Below are 17,753 nucleotides of genomic sequence, written 5' to 3' on the forward strand. Positions count from 1 at the left end.
TCGTAATCTGTTTATGGAGCATTTTAGATATCATCCGTGAGAATAAATTCATGAGATGCTTCAGGACACTTCCATACATACACACATAGATCCTCAAGTTAATTCAACGAGGTGGCTCCTTCGCTTATTTCTACTCCCCTTTGTCCTATTAGAAGTATTTAAAAGCTGGTATCAGCTCTGTTTTATCCTGAAGTTGCAAGTAAACAATATATTGCTTTCAAGTGTTGTTGGGCCTTTTGGATGACCTACTTGCTGGTTCCTGCTTTTATGTGCTTATATGGTTGGTAGTTAATTGGTATGCAAGTATTTTTATTATATAAAATATGCAGTTTTGGGACCAGAAACTTCCCAGCCTAAGGGTTGATCATGTGCTAGCTATCACCATGAATGATAGAAATCCTAAATGCAGGGATGGGTTAAGGTAATAATATTAAGATTAGGAAGAATAGGTGGCTGACTGAGCAATTACGAAACATATGGAATTTGCAAGGAGAAAGGGGAGGTGTATGCAATGAAAAAGTGAGCCAATTTTGAATAAAATTCATGAATTCAGGGCAGGGTTTCAGGATTGTAATCTTGGTTTTGTACCTAGGAATGCTAATCAGGCCCGGAGAACGTGTGTATTGATAACAACGAAAATCAATTGTTATGTTCTTTGGTGTACATTCTTCACAAAAATGGACTGATTTTAGATGTGATTAGCCACCTTCTCTACTGTACTTAGGTTGATGGCTGAGATTCTATTTCGGGTGCTCTGTTTTTTATTTTGTTGTATAGTTTGATTATTGAATGAGATCTCATTCCTTCTCGCCAAAAAAAGAAAGATAATTTGTTTGTTGGAAATACAAAATTAATAAGCATCAACTTTGTAAATTTTGATTACTGCATTTCAAATATATATATGTATATTGATTGTGAAAAAATAGATACAACAATTGCACAATATTAAATCATTTGAGATGATTTTTTACATTTTCTAACATTAACATTAATATTTTCCAATCCTAATGTAAAAGATATTATTTTAGAAAAGAAAACTAACGTATCAAATGGTCGTGGTAGGAGGGTTACATAATTTACTCCTCTACTATTTTATTTTCTTTTTTTTTCTTAAATCACTTTGTAAAAATAAAGTTCAATTACCTTTACTGATATGGTATATATGTGATTCACCACGTGAATGGCATGTCATCGTTTAATTGATTTTTATAAAAATTATTTTTAAAATTTAATAAAACATTAAAATTTAAAAAATTTTAAAAAATTAATTAATTATTGGCACATGTATCCCACGTCAATAAACATTAACTTTTATATTATTTTGGGATGATTTGACAAAAATTGTAAGCTTAAGAGTTACAAAGATGCGGAAAATTAAATGAATGGTTAAAATATTTTTTTTATAAAGTTGGAAGGCCCAAAAAAATCATTATACTTTTTTTCTTGTTTCTATTTTAAATTATATAATTTTTATTTTTATATAAAATACATATTTAATATAAAGAATAAACCAACATATACTTTTTTTGAAGTGTTAAGTACAATGTAATTATGAATACAACTTTGAGCAACCATTAGGTAAAATCAAATTATTACGGTATAAACAGGCTAACAACTGATACGATCTAGACTAATTGAGCTAAAACTCTCATACGTAATAGAACTTAGAGACCTACGAATATAATAAAATATTACTATATCTATGAATATTATGGTATAATGGTAAAATATTTTAAGACCTATAACATTTTATATAATATAAAGAATAAACAAATATTTTATATATATTTTATTTTACAAACAACTTTGTGTTTCTTTTATAAATATTTATTTTAATATTTTATTATATCCATAAAAATATTTGTTATTTGTGAAGTATATCAAATATTATTTAATGTATAATAGTAAAATATTTTAATAGCTATGTTTGGGACTTACTACTTCTAAATTTTTTTATTAAAGAAAAATAAAATAAAGGGCCTCCTAATTCCCAAGCGTATTTATTGTTTAAATAAAATTTTGAATTTCATATTTAAGCCGGACCCGATCCGGTCCAAGTCTTAACGCATGAATACCGAAACGCATGTGAAGAGCGAAGGTAAACGGCGCCGTTAGACTTCAGGGAAACGTAATTACAGTGACGAGGCGTAGCGTGGGAATCCAAATTTGGTGGAGGAACAGAAATAAGAAGAGCAGAGCCACAACGTGTAGACGGCCAATGCCACCGCAATACCTTCTCCCTTTTAAACCGCTCTCCTTCGCCGCCGCTTAATTTCCTAAACGCCGAAACCCCCAACCCCATTTCCAACATTACAAATGGCTTCCTTCACCATTTCTTCGCCGTCTAAATCGTCGTCGTTTTTGTCTTCTTCTTTATCTTCTCTCTTCACTCCTTCCTCTCTTAGCCGTAAAAGCTTCGCTTTCAATATCTCTCGTTCTCCTATCTGCGCTCCCAACAGTTTGGTATGCTATATTCGCTAGTGTCTTCAAGTTTCTGCAGTGAAGACTTAATTTCTTTTTTTTTCCTTTTTTTTATGGTTGTCTGAGTTCTATTGAAATTGAAGAATTTATATTTATCAGTATTAATTTTATAAAATATGCCGCTCATGTGGATATGTAATGAAATCGACACTGCAATTTTTTTTTCTTCAAACTTTTCTTTCAAAAAATTGGCTTCCTTTTGATTCCTCTACAACTATTTTCCGGCAAAAGATTATTCGTTCAAATTAGTAAAATTGTGGTTCCTGGAAAAGAAAAATTGTCCTATTAACATGCTTTTGTTTTGAGTGATCTTTAAAGCTGTATTGATATGGGTGCTTGCTCTCTTTTTTTAATGCTAGAAATGTGAACTGCCTCAACCTGTGAATTATGAAAATGGGATACCAACGATCCCAGTCCTCAATGAAAGGATACTGCCCAAGTTCGTGGAATCAAATCGAATGGATAAAGCTGTTAACAGAAATGGTGCCAAGCTCAAATTGTTTTCTGGCACCGCCAATCCCGCACTTTCTCAGGTAAGGTCATTGCGTTATTTTGTTTACTGTATTGCTTTCCATAGGATTCTTTTTTTAGGTTTTACTTTCAGTGTGCATATAGAAATATAAGATTAATAGGTTGTAGACCTTAATGGCTATTGCCTGTGCAGCTGTTGGGTGATGGATTGTGAGTGAAAGGAAATTCTGGAACTGTCTCAGTTCTGAAGAAACGTTATACGTTTTGACTATTTGATAAAGTTCATTTACAAAAGATCATTTGGTAAAGTTTCGTCCATCATCACTTCTCATCCCTTGTAGTTTGAACCAGACAATATGATGTGTATGTTATGTCTGCTTGAATGTTGTGCCACACTTTGTCTTATGAAGACGGATCTGTTCTGAGAGCGGGGATATCCCAACCCTACTATCATTATGCCTTTGCAATGTTACTTGGTTCAACCCTATTTGTGCCCTTTTCTTGTATGTGGGACTCTCTATCCTCTTGGGTTCTTAGTCGATCTGTCTTTCATTTTGATGGTGATTAGTTTTTGTAGTTCTTTTTTGAATTCTTTTTAGAACATGTCCTATCGTATCAAGCTTCATGGGTCATTCTTGGTTTTGAGCATTGGCATTACCCTTCTCTGAACTTGAGCAATTATACTTTCTTATTCCTCAATGCGTTTGCTCACTTTTCTATTTGTTGCAGGAAATTGCTTGGTACATGGGCCTGGAGCTGGGAAAGGTCAACATAAAGAGATTTGCTGATGGGGAAATATATGTTCAGCTGCAAGAGAGTGTTAGAGGCTGTGATGTATATTTAGTGCAGCCAACATGCCCTCCTGCAAATGAGAACCTCATGGAGCTTCTCATAATGATAGATGCTTGTCGGAGAGCATCAGCCAAAAATATCACTGCAGTGATTCCATATTTTGGTTATGCCAGAGCTGATAGAAAGGCAAGTTCAATATATTTTGTAATAAATTATCAGGGATGAAATCATAAAAAGATGAATATATGTATAGAGATGTAAGCTGCAAATTGAATAGGTTGAAAGCCAACCATTTGAAGCAGCCTAGTCTTGTCCCATTCAGAATCAGTAACAAATTTGTGCTATCTTATGTTAGAATTATGCTTATTGGGACAATGCCCTTGCTTCTTGCTGTTTTTATTTCTTTAAGGTATGAATTTCAGAAGCTAACTTTCTTCTTCGTGTCTGTAATCTTATTTTCAGACTCAAGGACGTGAATCCATTGCAGCCAAACTAGTTGCAAATCTTATAACAGAAGCTGGTGCAGACCGTGTTCTTGCTTGTGACCTTCATTCTGGGCAGTCCATGGGTTATTTTGATATTCCAGTGGACCATGTGTACTGTCAGGTATTTGGTCATCAAACTTCAAACTTATAATTGTTGTCTGTCAATGACTAAATGATTGCTGATTCTGCTCTACTTTTTGCATTGTGTACCGTAGCCTGTGGTTCTTGATTATCTTGCTAGCAAGAAAATTTGTTCTGGTGACTTGGTAGTGGTCTCACCTGATGTTGGTGGAGTTGCAAGAGCGCGTTCTTTTGCAAAAAAATTGTCAGATGCACCTTTAGCCATTGTAGATAAAAGGCGCCACGCACACAATGTTGCAGAGGTAATGCCTTTCTCCACAATTATGCTGTCATTATTTTCCTTCCTTACTGATTATATTATTATACTTAACGTTGTTCCGAGGTTTTTGATATACAGTTGTTAGAGATTAAGACGGTATGTTCTTATTCAGGGACGTAATAGTACATTTGTCAGCTATAGTAGGCACAAGTATTTATTAAAAATGTTGCACCTTTTTCCCATATGGAGCTGACATTTTGGTCTACAGTTAGTGTTTCAGTAATTGCTGAAGTTAATGAGTCTTTTAATTCCTGAGGGTTCAGACTTGGCAGCAGGCTGATTTCTGAGGCTAATGAGTCTTTTAATTCCTCAGTTTGTGTTTAGTTCTATGGTTAATATACATTATTAATGAATCAAAGCCCATGCCTAACTTTTATTTGCTCAGGTAATGAATCTGATCGGTGATGTCAAAGGAAAAGTTGCAGTTATGGTGGATGACATGATTGACACCGCTGGTGAGTGAAAACAATATGATGATGGCCGCCAAAAACCTGTTCTTAATCACAAACGAACCTTCTAATTTGTTTCAAATTAAATTAATTTAATTCATCAATGTTTTCTAGGAACGATTGCAAATGGGGCAGCACTTTTACACCAAGAGGGGGCAAGGGAAGTTTATGCATGCTGTACTCATGCAGTTTTCAGGTTTTAAAAACTTAAAAAATGCTTTGGATGAACTAGTAGGAATAAGCACACATATATAGCATTCAACCATGCTGTACTGATTTGCTGTGGTTGTGGTTGTTGTATGTGTTGGCAGCCCTCCTGCAATAGAGAGGTTATCAGGTGGTGTGTTTCAAGAAGTAATCATAACAAATACACTACCAGTGGCAGAGAAGAATTACTTCCCGCAGTTGACGGTTCTTTCAGTGGCAAACCTGTTGGGTGAAACCATTTGGCGCGTTCATGATGACTGTTCCGTCAGTAGCATATTTCTGTGACAAATCCCCAAACTACTTTCTTCTTCAAATTTATGCATGTTTTGCCTTGGCTGAAAAGGAATAAGCTTTAGTCCAATTCATATCTCATTTTGCCTTGGAGAATCTACTAACACATGCCTCTCATATCTCATTCTTCCTTTCTCTCTGCATCTCCAGATTCTAGTTTTTTCCTTTTTTTTTTTTAGCTAAATTCCTTTTTCTTGTAGACTACTTACACTATTTATACATTATTTCATTTTAATTTACAATTTTTTGCGTTAATATTACTACTTTTGAAATAGTAATGTAGTAATTATATCTTTATTTCTATAAATATCAATCTTAATTGTTATCATTAAGCATCAATCAATATTTTTTATTTTTAAATTTTTGGAATATTTATGTTTGACTTAAAAATAACTTTCTTCTAATCATATTTGAAAATATTGTTTGACAAAAGTTCAAGAAGCATAAGTATTTCCACTTGGAGCTCACTCCAAGTTATATGTATATAATTTTCATAAAATTATACCAACTGTTGGGAAAAATGAAAATTTGCTTATGCAGGAGTTTGGACAAAACTGATTTTTTTTTCTTATGAATGTGTTAAATTGAAAAAAAAAATCAAATTCAGTATCAATAACTTAGATTGAAGTAGGTTTAGATAAGTACATAAGGTTGAAATGAACAATAAATAAATGCTGATACGATTCAAATTTGTATCTGTACATGGTAAGATAAAAAAAAAATGCAAAGCAAAACCAAAGTAACAAGTAAGATAAACATTTAAGAGTGTAATTTTGTAAACTAAAATTAGGTGTTATTTGTACAACATGCACTGAGATGAGCTTCAAGTATTTTACTCAACGCTCAAGATTTAGTGGGAATAATTGTTCTTTATTTGTCATTTGTTTTTTTTAATAAATTAGTCATTTCCATTATTATATTTTGTATTATGTTTTTAATAATTGATTAATTACATAACGTTTAATTAATATTAAATGACATTATGTGGTCAGATCATAACGTGTGAAGACAATTTATATTAATAAGCAATCTAAAAGGTTCATAGTATGATGAATCGAGATTTAGCAAATCTACTAAAGGACTATTATGTTGTCTATCAAGTTCAATACGAGAGACACATTGTCTTGAGTGTTAGAATGATTGACTTCCAGAAAATAAAGATTTAAATGTGATTGTTTAGATTGACAATATATCGGACATGATTCAAGTGAAATTAATTTTGAATCCGTTTATGGATTGACATTCATAATGTGACTTACCTCAATCCTAAGTAAGTGACTGATTATGTTTGTGTGATTCGTATATTTTGATGCATTGAAAGCCTAAGCTCAAAAGATAATAAAGTCAAAAGCTAGTATGTTGGGTGTACGACTTATACATAGCATAGTTTCATTTACAATAGAGAAATTCGTAGTCGATAAAGGATAAATGACAGCCTCTCATTGGCATTACATAATAGGAGGAAAAGTAACATGTACACAAGTCCTTCGTCTAAGATGAATTATTTAATTATTATATGTTAGTAATTGACTTCTTCATAAAAGAAGATGCAATGGTCACCTTAAAATAAAATAGAATCATATTAGGTGAGCGGATTTAACCCAAAGAGATTAACGTCATCCTACGTGAGTAAAACACTTATTGAAAAGGTCATTAAACAAACACTTATTAAGTTATTTTCATAATGATATATAATAAGTGAGAATTCAATCATGGTATTTTAGTGAAATGACTCAATAATTGAATAATGTTATAATTAATAGACAAAAGATCGAAATTTAGTTAAAAATTATTTGAATATGTCCAATTGATCTCTCCGCTAACTCGACATAACCCAAAATAAATTGCATGTAGAATCAATATAATTGAAGGAATGAAAACGATGATTAAGATAAATAAATTGCATATAGTACTATCAATTGTGAATGCTTTTTCTCGCTAAATATAAAAGATGATTTAGAGCGTAAATTATTCATTCAAATTATTATTTAATTGATAGTAATTAAATAATTAAAGTTTGAATTAAAAAATAAATTAATTAATCATCGTAATTTTATTAAACGGGACAATTAAATATATTTTCTCATTCTTTTTGAAAATTAAGATTTTAGTCTTTGTACTTGTATTTTCAAGAATTTAATCACTCTACTTTTCAAATTTCAAAATTCAAATCCAACTGTTAATACTGTTATTTTTTTGTTAAATTTATGTTAATTAAAACTTTTTTTTAGTTATATGGCTATTAACTGAGTAGTTTCAGTGACAAATTTAATAAAAAGAATTAACAGTGTTAACAATTGATCCTAAATTTTGAAATCTGAAGAGTACAGGGACTAAGTGCCTAGAAATACAAGTACAGGACTAAATTATTAATTTTCGGAAAGTACAGAGAGTATAGGCACATTTTAACCTTTATCTATAAGCCCTAAACATCGCCGTACATTTGAAAGCGGCTACTAGGGTTTCTTTCTGCTTTTATAAATACTCTCTTTTCGCTATTACACCAAATTAGCTCTTGTTCCTCGATGAGCTTGTGTCTCTAAGTTTTGGTTGAGTCGTAGATATAATAGCGATGATGAATATTATAGTGTACCAGAGGAGTCTCCGGTGACGGTAATACAATCCCTCTAAGAAGTTCTGAGCTTAACCTCTTTCGATATTTAAATCTGTTTTTCTGGGATTTTCATTTTTTAAGAAAACAAAAGCGATGTGATGATAGAAATTCAATGGTCTGTCAATCCACTGATAGAATAGTTTGATGTTAAATTGAAGTTCCGACAGGTTCTATCGCTTTATAATTCTCCTTTTATTTTCTAAAGCAACATATTAAGGTAGTGAATCGAGTTGTGGGCATGTGATGAATCTCATATTTTAATGGGTAATTTGCGTCTGAATTAGTATTTCTTTGATGGTAAATCACCTTGGAGACCTGATGCCCACCTTTTCACTGTATTTGGCTAACATTATTTCGTTAGATCTTATGCTTAGCTCTTTGAATTCCTTTTTTTTTTTACAAAGGTTGTGATGGCAATTTTTGACAAGCTACACATTAATTGTGGCAGTGAGTTTCATTAGTCACATGAGATTGTCCAAGTTCCTTCTAGCACTAGAATTTGCCGATAGCAAGAGAGCCAAGTTCAGTACAAGTGAACAGGAGCGATAATTTTGAAGCTAGGTACTCTACCGTTAAAACAAAACAAACTTTAAAAGCTGGTAAATCTAAAGCTCGAGTCAGACGGTCTAGGAAGTTTATACACTTGAATCTGGCCTTCATCATCGAACATGAAAGGGTGCTGAGGATTCACAACATTAGTAATTGTTAAAAGCTATCAAAGCAAGCCATTATATTGGCAGACCACCATCAAAGTAGTGATTAAACCCTTTGGCGGGATGATGAATCCCTTTTAAAACATTGTCGCCCTCGAAATGGAATTGTGGTTCTTAAACCTGAAATGATAAATGTGTGGAACTTCGAAAAAGGGTTAAACAAAACACTGGGCATCAAAAATTCATTGAGTAAAGGTCATCATCAGGAAAGGCAGAACCATAATAGCAGCTATCAAGAAAGGCATGGGACGAAATCGAGTCCAAAACTTATTATTCTGTAAGCAAAAGCAGCAGGCAAGTGGGGGGTAGTTGAGATTGTTGCAATTGGTTACGATTTCAGCAAATCTCTACCTTGATTAATAGGTGTGTAGTAATTTAACAAATTCGTATGCTGAACCTACAGAGATAACCCTGTTTTGGCATCATAATTCATAATCCTCTTTTCAACCTTTTGTTATTAAAGGTGACCGATGATGTTTTTGCACTTTGGATAAACCCAACTTGCAGACATAGCATACGAGTATCTTTCCATTGATCGGAACGCTGTTTGTTGTTATAGAGATTCATAACCAAGATTACCAATTAGAGCTTCATTTGATCCAACAGACCTTTTCCATCAAGTTTGCTGCTTATTGTCAGTCTCACGAACTCCTCATGTGGCATAGTCCTGTACCCTGCTTCCTTTGCCTTAACAACATCTGGCAGTGGACCAATCATGGTACTTATATTTGGACTGTGAAATGCTGCAATTGACAGTCGTTCTTTGTTTGGGTTAACCACTGCTCTATGCTCAATGCTTTTATATTCTCCATTGCTCATTATCTGCTTTCACATTTCCCATTGCTTAGGCATATTACACAAGCAATCCATGAGAAACAAATATATTGGATATTAATCATATTACCTCCATCACGTCTCCTATATTGATGATGAATGCACCAGATATGGGTTTAACAGGTATCCATTTGCCATTTTTCTTGATTTGTAGTCCTTCAACTTCATTCACCTGAATCAACAGCGTCAAGGCAGTGGAATCAGAGTGTGGTGCTAGACCAATAACCTTGCTTGCTTGTGCACAAGGTGGATAGTAGTTCATCCTTATTCCCTGTGTTCCATCTTCAAAGAAGCTTGCAAACGTCTCTAGGTCTGTCCCCAGGTTCTTTGCAATCAGCCTCATGAGACGAATTGCAACCTTTTGTAATGCCATTGAGTACTTATCCAATGTTTCCCTGAATTTCAAGTAAGATTTATACTTTATTAGAAAAGTTGCTTGTTGGTGTAGATTCGGAATGATATGCACAGAATTTATTACCTGAATGAAGGAGGGATAGTTGGCCAAAATCTCATGTTTCTCAAGGGCACAGGCCGGGGAAGAAGGAAAAGCATGTCACCCCAATCAAGCTTCTGGTCTTCAGACACTACAAAGGCTTGGCCGTAGCCTTCAATGTTATTCGGTAGCTGGGCACAAGCCAACTTCTCATTCAATGGTAATTCGAAGAACTCTTGTACGTCTATCTTCATTTTATCAATTACTTCATCCCCTACCCCATGATTGATTAACTGTTTCACCATCAGTAAATAAGAACATAGTTGATAGATGTAAAAGTTCAACAATAAATAAGAATTTTGTTTAGATTAGGTACCTGGAAGAAGCCCCAGTCCTTGCACGCCAAATGGAGTTTCTGCTGTTCATCATCATGGCCTAATTTGCTCATATCAATCACGGGAATCTGATAGGATTCATCGATGGAAACTACATCGAACTCGACCTCTGGCCTGATATACCTGGATGGGATGTCTTTCAAGTTCTTGGATGCAAGAGCTTGGACCTTTTCGACAGGTAAAGAACCACCAAATCCCTCTCTGTTGATCACCCCTGTCTCCATTTTCTATGAAGCTGTATAGTTCTCAAATCTAACGAAAGTCTGATTTATTTTCATGCGCTGAGGGGGCTTTTTTGGATAGGCGATGAGTTTGGCTAAAATATGTGCATAAAAAATTTAATTTATTTGATATTTATAAACAATTACATTTTATTGAAGTTATACATTAAATAATTTTTTTATTAATGATTTTTTATTTTTATTAATTAATATTAAATTTATAATAAAATTTCGTGTCTAATTATTGCATAAAAATAAATTTTATATATTTATTATGTAATAAACATAATTTATTATATATTTATTTCTTAAGTAATACATAAACTAATGCTTATTAAAAGCAAGAATACCAAAAAAAGAAGAAGAAAGAATTAACTAGTGGGATAAAATGTAAATAGCCATTTTTCACAAGTTAGCTTTCTCCAGTTAAAATTTCAAGTTGCTGTGTGATTGAAATGGAATATTCTCTAAAACTTCCATCTCTCCCATAGTTAAAATGAAATCCAAAGGGGGTCTAAATTCTACAGCCAGTTTGTCGCATTGTTAGCTAATTTCTAAGCGTCGTTTGCAACCTTGTCCGTCCTTTCTCAATTTGATAGGAATTATCCGGCCACATTGAAAGCCATAGGGAAAAGGACAAAGCTTACCCAATGCCATTATTGGTTTCTAGAGTTTCTTTATCAGTCACATCTAATTTTTTGTAACCTACTCTGCGGAAAACTGAAACTAGACCAGGAAATAGGAATCCATGTAAGTCGGTTTTAACTTGAGAAAGGGTTGTTCTTCATGCTTACTACGAATAGGAGCATTAAGTTGGATTGTTGATTGGTTACCCACTATAACCAGTATATATTTACATTTTTAGGAGTTTTACATGAAATGCTTGTAAAGCAACCAAGGTTGTTAGGCACTTGAGAGACTGGACCACATCCAACCGCGGGTCTCCAAACTGCACTATAACGTGGTTTGAACTTCAAGTATTGCTGCTCTGCTTCATATGTTTCCAATACTTTACACTACCTCCTCATGATTAAAAAAGCACAGGCCAATTCACCTTGTTGAGAGGATCAAATGAACTTGTTATAGTCAGTCATTTATGTTTAAACCCTTTCCATTATTCCGAACTGAAAATGCCAATTAAAAAGCATTCAAAGAAACAAAGTAACTAGACATGCTACAACTTATTTTGTGTAATTAGAGAACTCACCCTTCAAACACAGCTACATTATAATTATATACAGATTGATATTACGACATGGATGATAAAACAAAAAAACTTAAGCTTTTTGGGACACTCTAGCTAAGGGAAAAAGAAGCAAAGAATGTTAGCATGTATACAGTCAAACCCAAGTTTTAAAGCTGTTTAAATGCAACCCCCCTTTACAAATTACTTAATCCTGCTATCATTTGTTGAATGATATGTAATGTATTATTGATATCCTTGCATGGCAGCTTGGAGCCAGTTTCATGAAGGAGTAACCTTTTCTTTCATCTCATTGAGTTGTTGGATTTCCTGCTTCAGAAACAATGCCTGTAATTAGACATAAAAGCGTAAAGAAGCAACAGAAATTGTTTTTGTAAAATCTAGCCACTGAAAGAGCAATTTGTACATCATGGACTATCTAGTGAAGAGCAATTGAAATATTAGCCAAGGAGAATGCCAAGTTCATTTTCATGATCTCAGGACTTCACCTGTATCTGGAAACCAGGAGGGAAAATGGAGAAGAGCCAGATGCTTTTTAATTAAGATTCGGGTTGGCAACCTTACGAGCAGAAAAAAAAGGTCTACGGCAGGTATCACCAAACATTGGGTTCAAACTCGAGATTGATCTTTCCCATTATTGTTTCTTACATTTGAATATTGTATATAAATGAAAAGTGAAGGTTACAACACAGTTACTACAGGTTTGCTTGGCAACTCCTTAATTCTAAGATCGATTACCTGGTTATGGTTAAAATTCTGGTTCTCCATTTTCATCGAAGGAAACCACAGGATGAACAGCAGCAGTGCTAACATTGAGAGCCCTTTGCAACTTCCTATGGTCCAAGACTTCAACATCAAGTAAGAACATTGAACTGACTGGTCGATGATCCGAAAGTCTTATATCTGATTGTTTATAAGAAAGTTGTTTTATGCCTTTCCCTGACCAGAGTATTCGATCACACCTACCAAAGGGAAATGATGGCATAAGCAATTGAATTCTGTGGAACTTAATGAATGATCATTGACATTATCCCAGATTATGTCTGGTTTCCAGAAACCTTTTCCAGCTGTTTTATATCAGATTTGTCATCCGGCTATTTTACAGAAAATTGTGCTTACCATGCTGGTGATCTCTTCTTCTCGCCTTCTTTCGGGATCTCACCAATGTATCTATCAGAATCCATTTCGTATTTGTAGGTAGGAGGAAAGTCTATTATCCCCTCTTTCCATCCCTCGAATACATGACCACTACGCAGTTCCTTGTGAAGCTGTGGCACAGAATTGAATCCTTCAATTTTTGTTCTCATCAAAGTAGTATATATTGAACGAAAAAACAATGCAGAAATACCATCCAGCAAGGAAGGTAACCTCAAACTAAAGTAGTGATGATACCCACAAATTTTATTGGTAAATCATATGAAATATTTAGTGTTCCAACAATCATACTGAAAACTTGACTGGATTTACGTTTGATTCAAAACAACGTGATGTCTTATTGCAACAACAAAAGTGTATTAAAACTTTATCACTGTGGTACTCACCTGATCATAGTTGATTAGTTCATTCCAGCGCTTTTGAGCTACAAGCTTTCTTATGTCCGCATCCGACATGTTGAGACGATAATTTAGATCCCCAAACCAAAATATCTGACTGTTTACAGAAGCAACCAGTTAAAACTTCCATGTTTCAGGTTGAATGAATTGATAATACAATCAGAAGAAACTTTCACAACCATCAAAGGTACTCAGTAGTTAAGCAAAGAAGTTACTGATAAAACCTTTCCTAAAACCTCCAGTTCTTCAAGTTTGCTGAAAATTACAGCATCATTTCAAGTCTAACTTCATCATTTTACTAATCTATCTCTTATTAACCTTATTTCACTTTAAGCTAATCTTTTGTAACAGTTAAACTAAGAAACAAGAGGTATGGCATATTCTTAAGCTGGCACATTTCATGCTGTTAAAACTAGAATATAGGTAATAACCAGAAAAGATCAGTAAGGGAAACTAACTATTCTTGCTAGCTGCATAAACAAAACTAGATGCTGAAATTTTGCTTACTCATGAGCTGGAATTGTTTGTGGTTGATCTGAATCAAGGACAGATGAGAAACAGGTACGTCGTATAATTTCATAGACATCTGAGTTACGCCTGTGTTCAGCTCCATCCTTCTGACCTGATGTCAAATGAGAACACACAAAGCATAGCCTGGACTGAAAAAGTGTCATGCTAACAGAAACAGATCCCTGCAAAAGAAAAAGCCGTTTAGTCATTCAATAATAATTTAACAGGCATTTTCAGCGATTGATTAGTGTTAATGGTATAATGTCATCCACCTTGCAGCCAACTATGAACTGCAACACATCAAAATATGGAGGGCATTGATTTCATCAATCTAAAAACAAACCAAAAGAAGCTTCATGTCAAATTGAAATGAAGGAAGCATCCTTCCAGACTGTGATGCTACCCAAAACATCCACTTTACATGTATTTACAGAAGTTATGAGCATCACAATTGAGGTGCCATATACTGCCTCGAAAAGACTAAACGACACCTAGAACAGAAAAACGATCATTACCTTGTTTCCCATGTAGCCCATAAGACCAACTCCAACAGGAGAGACCTTTAAATTGTTTACATGTCTCCTCAGCCTCTTTCTCACCCATATAGATATGTATATACCAACCATCTGCTTACTAACTATTCGAATGTACTTTGGGGTTGACCTTGCCTTATTGTTGTCTTGTTCTTCCACTGGTTCTTCTAGGAAAGCGTCATCCTCTTCTTCAGACTTCTCATCAGATATATCAGAGGAAGAATCAACAGTTTCTAGCTCCAGTTGTTCATGCACACACGTTGACCTGAGGTTTCCAAAGCTATGGTGGGATCTTTTCAATATGCTTTCTTTTAACACCACATCATGAGAACTGTAGAACATAGAGTTCTCTGTCATATTAAAGCCAATTCTTGCTGAGCTGCTCAGTACTCTCCGAAGTTTCAAATTTGAAGAGATAACTTGTGGGGTTGCATCTAATGGATATTCAGGCCAGTCTAACCTAGAGTCAAAATCGATACCATATATTCTGTTCAGCTGTAAATTTTGTCCAATAGTAGCATCTTTATTCAAATCTTTCCCTTCAAAGTCATAGCCAATAGCAGTCTCCAAATACTCATTAATCATCACTTCTGATGGCAGAGTATCAATTTTATCTGCTAATGCATCTGCAACTGAAGAAGTTCTTAACACGGGAGAAGGGGGAGCACTATAGCATTTGTGCTTGGTTTCAGGTTCCCAATATTTGTTCAGTGTTCTTCTAATGATTGCCTCCCATTTTGGAATTGGCCTGCTATCCTCAGCTCCAAATACATTTCCAGCATTCAAAGGGACTACTTCTTGGAAGCTGTCCAAACCAGATCTTGTATTAGATTATTCAAGGAAAACGTGGAACATCTAACATCAATACCTATAATCGAGTACCGACTACTAACATTTGAGAAGAAATCTAGAGAAAAGCATCCAACAGGGAAAGAAAATACCCACCCAATAATGTAAACATCAGCTGGCTCTTTCGTACAAAGCCAATCATCAATCTCAAGATCATCAGATGGAAGTCTTCCAGCAACATTCCAAGTGCTTATTGTCACCCTATAGGCAACCGACACATGTTTCAATAAGAATTAAAACAGCAACACCTTAAAGCTTACACTTTAAGTTTAAGCATCTTGCAGTCAAACCTCACATCCTTGGTGTTTATGTACTGTGCACGCAGAGTTTCCGACTTTCCCCTCCTGTGTCCTAATCGATAACCCTTGGAAGGTGCATCTGAATGATGAAACATAAACACCATACACAAAAACCTTTAGAGCTGACAAATAGTTTAGATAATAACTGCAATTTATGACTAAGTAGAGTAGATATTTATGAACAATCCTAGTAAATCAGGCAAACCACAGACGAAGAAATCAAATATTGCCTGGAATTTGGTTTCTGCACTCAGAATGGTTCTCCAATGTCCTACGGGTGTGATCCTCGCTACCATGCAATCTTGAATCTTTAAGAGAATAAGTTGGATGGATATTGCAGAAAAAAATAAACATCATCAAACAACAGAAAGAACGAGGAAGGATAGGTTGGTAAACATAATATGGTAATACCATCATCTTCACTCTCAGTTTCAGTGTCGACTTCATCTTCACTAAAATCATACACCTTGGGCTTTATATTCAACCATTTCTTCATCACAATGGATGGCCAAAAGGCCTGCAATCAAACACAATTGACCAAGTTAATCATTAAACCATCACTTTCATCTAAATTGCAAATTTGGCTACAAGCAAAAAAAAAAAAAACTTAACAAGCATCAAAACAATACCTCAGAACGCTTTCCCCTCCTAGTTTTCATAGTCAGAATTCGAGGAATAGACAGCGTACAAAAAACTTATATAGGAAGTTTCAAAAAAAAAAAAAAAAACAGGCCCTTGACCTTGAATACGGAGAGACAAGAGCAGGAGTATGATTGTCACTGTTCTAGGAGATTAATATATAGAAATCTCAAAACCCATTACAGAGGCCTTAATTTGGCTTATTTGATGCCAAGCACAAGGAAAATTCATGCTAGGACCATTCAGAAAAGGACAGCAAAACTATGGCCATTTTTAACAGACATCCATAACCTCAAATTGCAAAAATAACTTTTAAAAAAGAAAAAGAAAAAAAGGTATTCTGAGTGATTCTCCTCCCACACCCCAATTGCCTGATCTAAAATGCCAAACTAAGCAAATCATAATATTATAAGTTGTAAGTTGTAACCCCCCAGAACAGGCCCGTAAAAATCAAAATGTCGCTTTCAATACAAGAAAACTATAGTGTCCTAAACCAAATTATAATGCAACATGCTTTGTATTCAAGCAATCAAATGTCAAGGAATCCATTGACATTAAAAAAGGAAAATTTTTAACTCGTATGAAAACCCAGCAGAATTGAACCAAACAAGCTAAACCTAAAAGATAATATACAATTATTGATGAAAAACTGCTGGCTCCTTACCTATAATCATATTAAGAACCCAGGTCATCAAGTAACCCTTAAAATAACAAGAAAAATAATTACAACCACAAATGTTGAAAACAAACTTAGAAACTTGATGACATGTTATAAAAGCCAAACCAAAACACTGACTAAGACAATGAACTCATAAATGAGGAAGAAAATTTTGATACTCTACACCATCAGCAACCAAGATTTGGTTACACACCACCATTAAATATATATATATAACTTGAAACATGAAGCATTCCACTAAACAAATTGGGAGGTTGACACTGGACACTTAAAATAAACTAGGTTAAGTCAAATGGGTAAATTAAACAAATATTTAATCAACAACAGCTGAGACCCAATTGGTTGGACGGTTTTTTAATGCAATTTGTATCTTTTATAAATAGATTTCATGCAAATTATACAATAATACGTTAACTTTATCTATCAATATAAAAGTAATCCATATTATAATTATGCATGAAAAATAAGATTATATACATCATGAACTGTAATAAAAGGGACCACAAAAGTATGATCATCGCACTATATGTGAAGGTAAATAGATTTGGGTTTCAACTGATACGTCCCATCTGTTTTTCTTTCAACTTTTTTTTTATTAAATAATTGAAGTTCTTATGTTTTATTTTTTTTTAAGGAGGAGGATGTTTTAATTATTGAATGGTGACTTTAACAGCCATGCAAAGAAGAATAGGACTAAATAG

General features: G+C 34.1%; 3 protein-coding genes, 1 long non-coding RNA gene and 3 other non-coding genes across 14 annotated transcripts; 5 read left to right on the plus strand and 2 right to left on the minus strand.

Moving 5' to 3' along the window:
- The first annotated feature begins 1,996 nt into the window (after positions 1-1,996).
- LOC107933537 (ribose-phosphate pyrophosphokinase 1) lies at positions 1,997-5,818 on the plus strand. Of its 2 annotated transcripts, XM_016865773.2 has the most exons (8): positions 1,997-2,463; positions 2,841-3,014; positions 3,682-3,930; positions 4,207-4,350; positions 4,445-4,612; positions 5,015-5,084; positions 5,193-5,274; positions 5,390-5,818. In XM_016865773.2, exons 1-8 carry the CDS (start codon positions 2,317-2,319, stop codon positions 5,568-5,570), a joined length of 1,215 nt encoding a protein of 404 aa, XP_016721262.1. In that variant the 5' UTR covers positions 1,997-2,316; the 3' UTR covers positions 5,571-5,818. The 2 variants fall into 2 exon arrangements, with proteins under 2 accessions (XP_016721262.1, XP_040954445.1); XM_041098511.1 differs by lacking the exons at positions 1,997-2,463; positions 2,841-3,014 and adding an exon at positions 3,237-3,255.
- Positions 5,819-8,143: 2,325 nt separating this feature from the next.
- LOC121220662 (small nucleolar RNA U61) lies at positions 8,144-8,221 on the plus strand. Its single transcript, XR_005917881.1, has one exon. It is a non-coding gene; the product is annotated as a small nucleolar RNA U61 (small nucleolar RNA).
- A 59-nt stretch (positions 8,222-8,280) lies between these two features.
- On the plus strand, positions 8,281-8,367 carry LOC121220666 (small nucleolar RNA snoR14). The gene has a single exon (XR_005917885.1). It is a non-coding gene; the product is annotated as a small nucleolar RNA snoR14 (small nucleolar RNA).
- Positions 8,368-8,421: 54 nt separating this feature from the next.
- Positions 8,422-8,517, plus strand: LOC121220660 (small nucleolar RNA Z101). Its single transcript, XR_005917879.1, has one exon. It is a non-coding gene; the product is annotated as a small nucleolar RNA Z101 (small nucleolar RNA).
- A 632-nt stretch (positions 8,518-9,149) lies between these two features.
- On the minus strand, positions 9,150-10,948 carry LOC107933577 (S-norcoclaurine synthase 1). Its single transcript, XM_016865831.2, has 4 exons — positions 10,547-10,948; positions 10,216-10,463; positions 9,808-10,132; positions 9,150-9,725 (listed from the first exon to the last, which is right to left on the minus strand). The coding sequence occupies exons 1-4, from the start codon at positions 10,787-10,789 to the stop codon at positions 9,486-9,488; spliced, it is 1,056 nt and encodes a 351-aa protein (XP_016721320.1). The 5' UTR covers positions 10,790-10,948; the 3' UTR covers positions 9,150-9,485.
- Positions 10,009-13,284, plus strand: LOC121219880 (uncharacterized). Its single transcript, XR_005916890.1, has 4 exons — positions 10,009-10,143; positions 10,226-10,390; positions 10,543-10,743; positions 12,239-13,284. It is a non-coding gene; the product is annotated as an uncharacterized lncRNA (long non-coding RNA).
- On the minus strand, positions 11,959-17,493 carry LOC107933576 (type I inositol polyphosphate 5-phosphatase 2). Of its 7 annotated transcripts, none has more exons than XM_016865830.2 (11): positions 16,364-17,493; positions 16,146-16,251; positions 15,965-16,042; positions 15,726-15,813; positions 15,532-15,636; positions 14,569-15,391; positions 14,051-14,235; positions 13,532-13,640; positions 13,110-13,258; positions 12,729-12,952; positions 11,959-12,299 (listed from the first exon to the last, which is right to left on the minus strand). In XM_016865830.2, the coding sequence occupies exons 1-10, from the start codon at positions 16,391-16,393 to the stop codon at positions 12,739-12,741; spliced, it is 1,887 nt and encodes a 628-aa protein (XP_016721319.1). In that variant the 5' UTR covers positions 16,394-17,493; the 3' UTR covers positions 11,959-12,299; positions 12,729-12,738. The 7 variants fall into 7 exon arrangements, with proteins under 7 accessions (XP_016721319.1, XP_040954447.1, XP_040954446.1 ...); XM_041098513.1 differs by having other exon boundaries at positions 11,959-12,302; positions 16,364-17,487; XM_041098512.1 differs by having other exon boundaries at positions 11,959-12,317; positions 16,364-17,487.
- Positions 17,494-17,753: the final 260 nt, after the last annotated feature.

The sequence above is a fragment of the Gossypium hirsutum genome, chromosome D08 (assembly GCF_007990345.1).
Source record: "Gossypium hirsutum isolate 1008001.06 chromosome D08, Gossypium_hirsutum_v2.1, whole genome shotgun sequence".
In the NCBI taxonomy this organism is placed as follows: domain Eukaryota; kingdom Viridiplantae; phylum Streptophyta; class Magnoliopsida; order Malvales; family Malvaceae; genus Gossypium; species Gossypium hirsutum.

Coding starts and splice junctions, on each gene's coding strand:
- LOC107933537 (XM_016865773.2), top strand. CDS start 2,317: ATGGCTTCCTTCACCATTTCTTCGCCGTCTAAATCGTCGTCGTTTTTG. Junction 4,351..4,444: donor TGGACCATGTGTACTGTCAG/GTATTTGGTCAT, acceptor TGTGTACCGTAG/CCTGTGGTTCTTGATTATCT. Junction 4,613..5,014: donor ACGCACACAATGTTGCAGAG/GTAATGCCTTTC, acceptor TTATTTGCTCAG/GTAATGAATCTGATCGGTGA.
- LOC107933577 (XM_016865831.2), bottom strand. CDS start 10,789: ATGGAGACAGGGGTGATCAACAGAGAGGGATTTGGTGGTTCTTTACCT. Junction 10,464..10,546: donor AGGACTGGGGCTTCTTCCAG/GTACCTAATCTA, acceptor ATGGTGAAACAG/TTAATCAATCATGGGGTAGG. Junction 9,726..9,807: donor ATATAGGAGACGTGATGGAG/GTAATATGATTA, acceptor ATGTGAAAGCAG/ATAATGAGCAATGGAGAATA.
- LOC107933576 (XM_016865827.2), bottom strand. CDS start 16,393: ATGAAAACTAGGAGGGGAAAGCGTTCTGAG. Junction 15,814..15,964: donor GTGCAGAAACCAAATTCCAG/GCAATATTTGAT, acceptor TTCATCATTCAG/ATGCACCTTCCAAGGGTTAT. Junction 13,641..14,050: donor CAAACAATTCCAGCTCATGA/GTAAGCAAAATT, acceptor TTCTGTAAACAG/TCAGATATTTTGGTTTGGGG.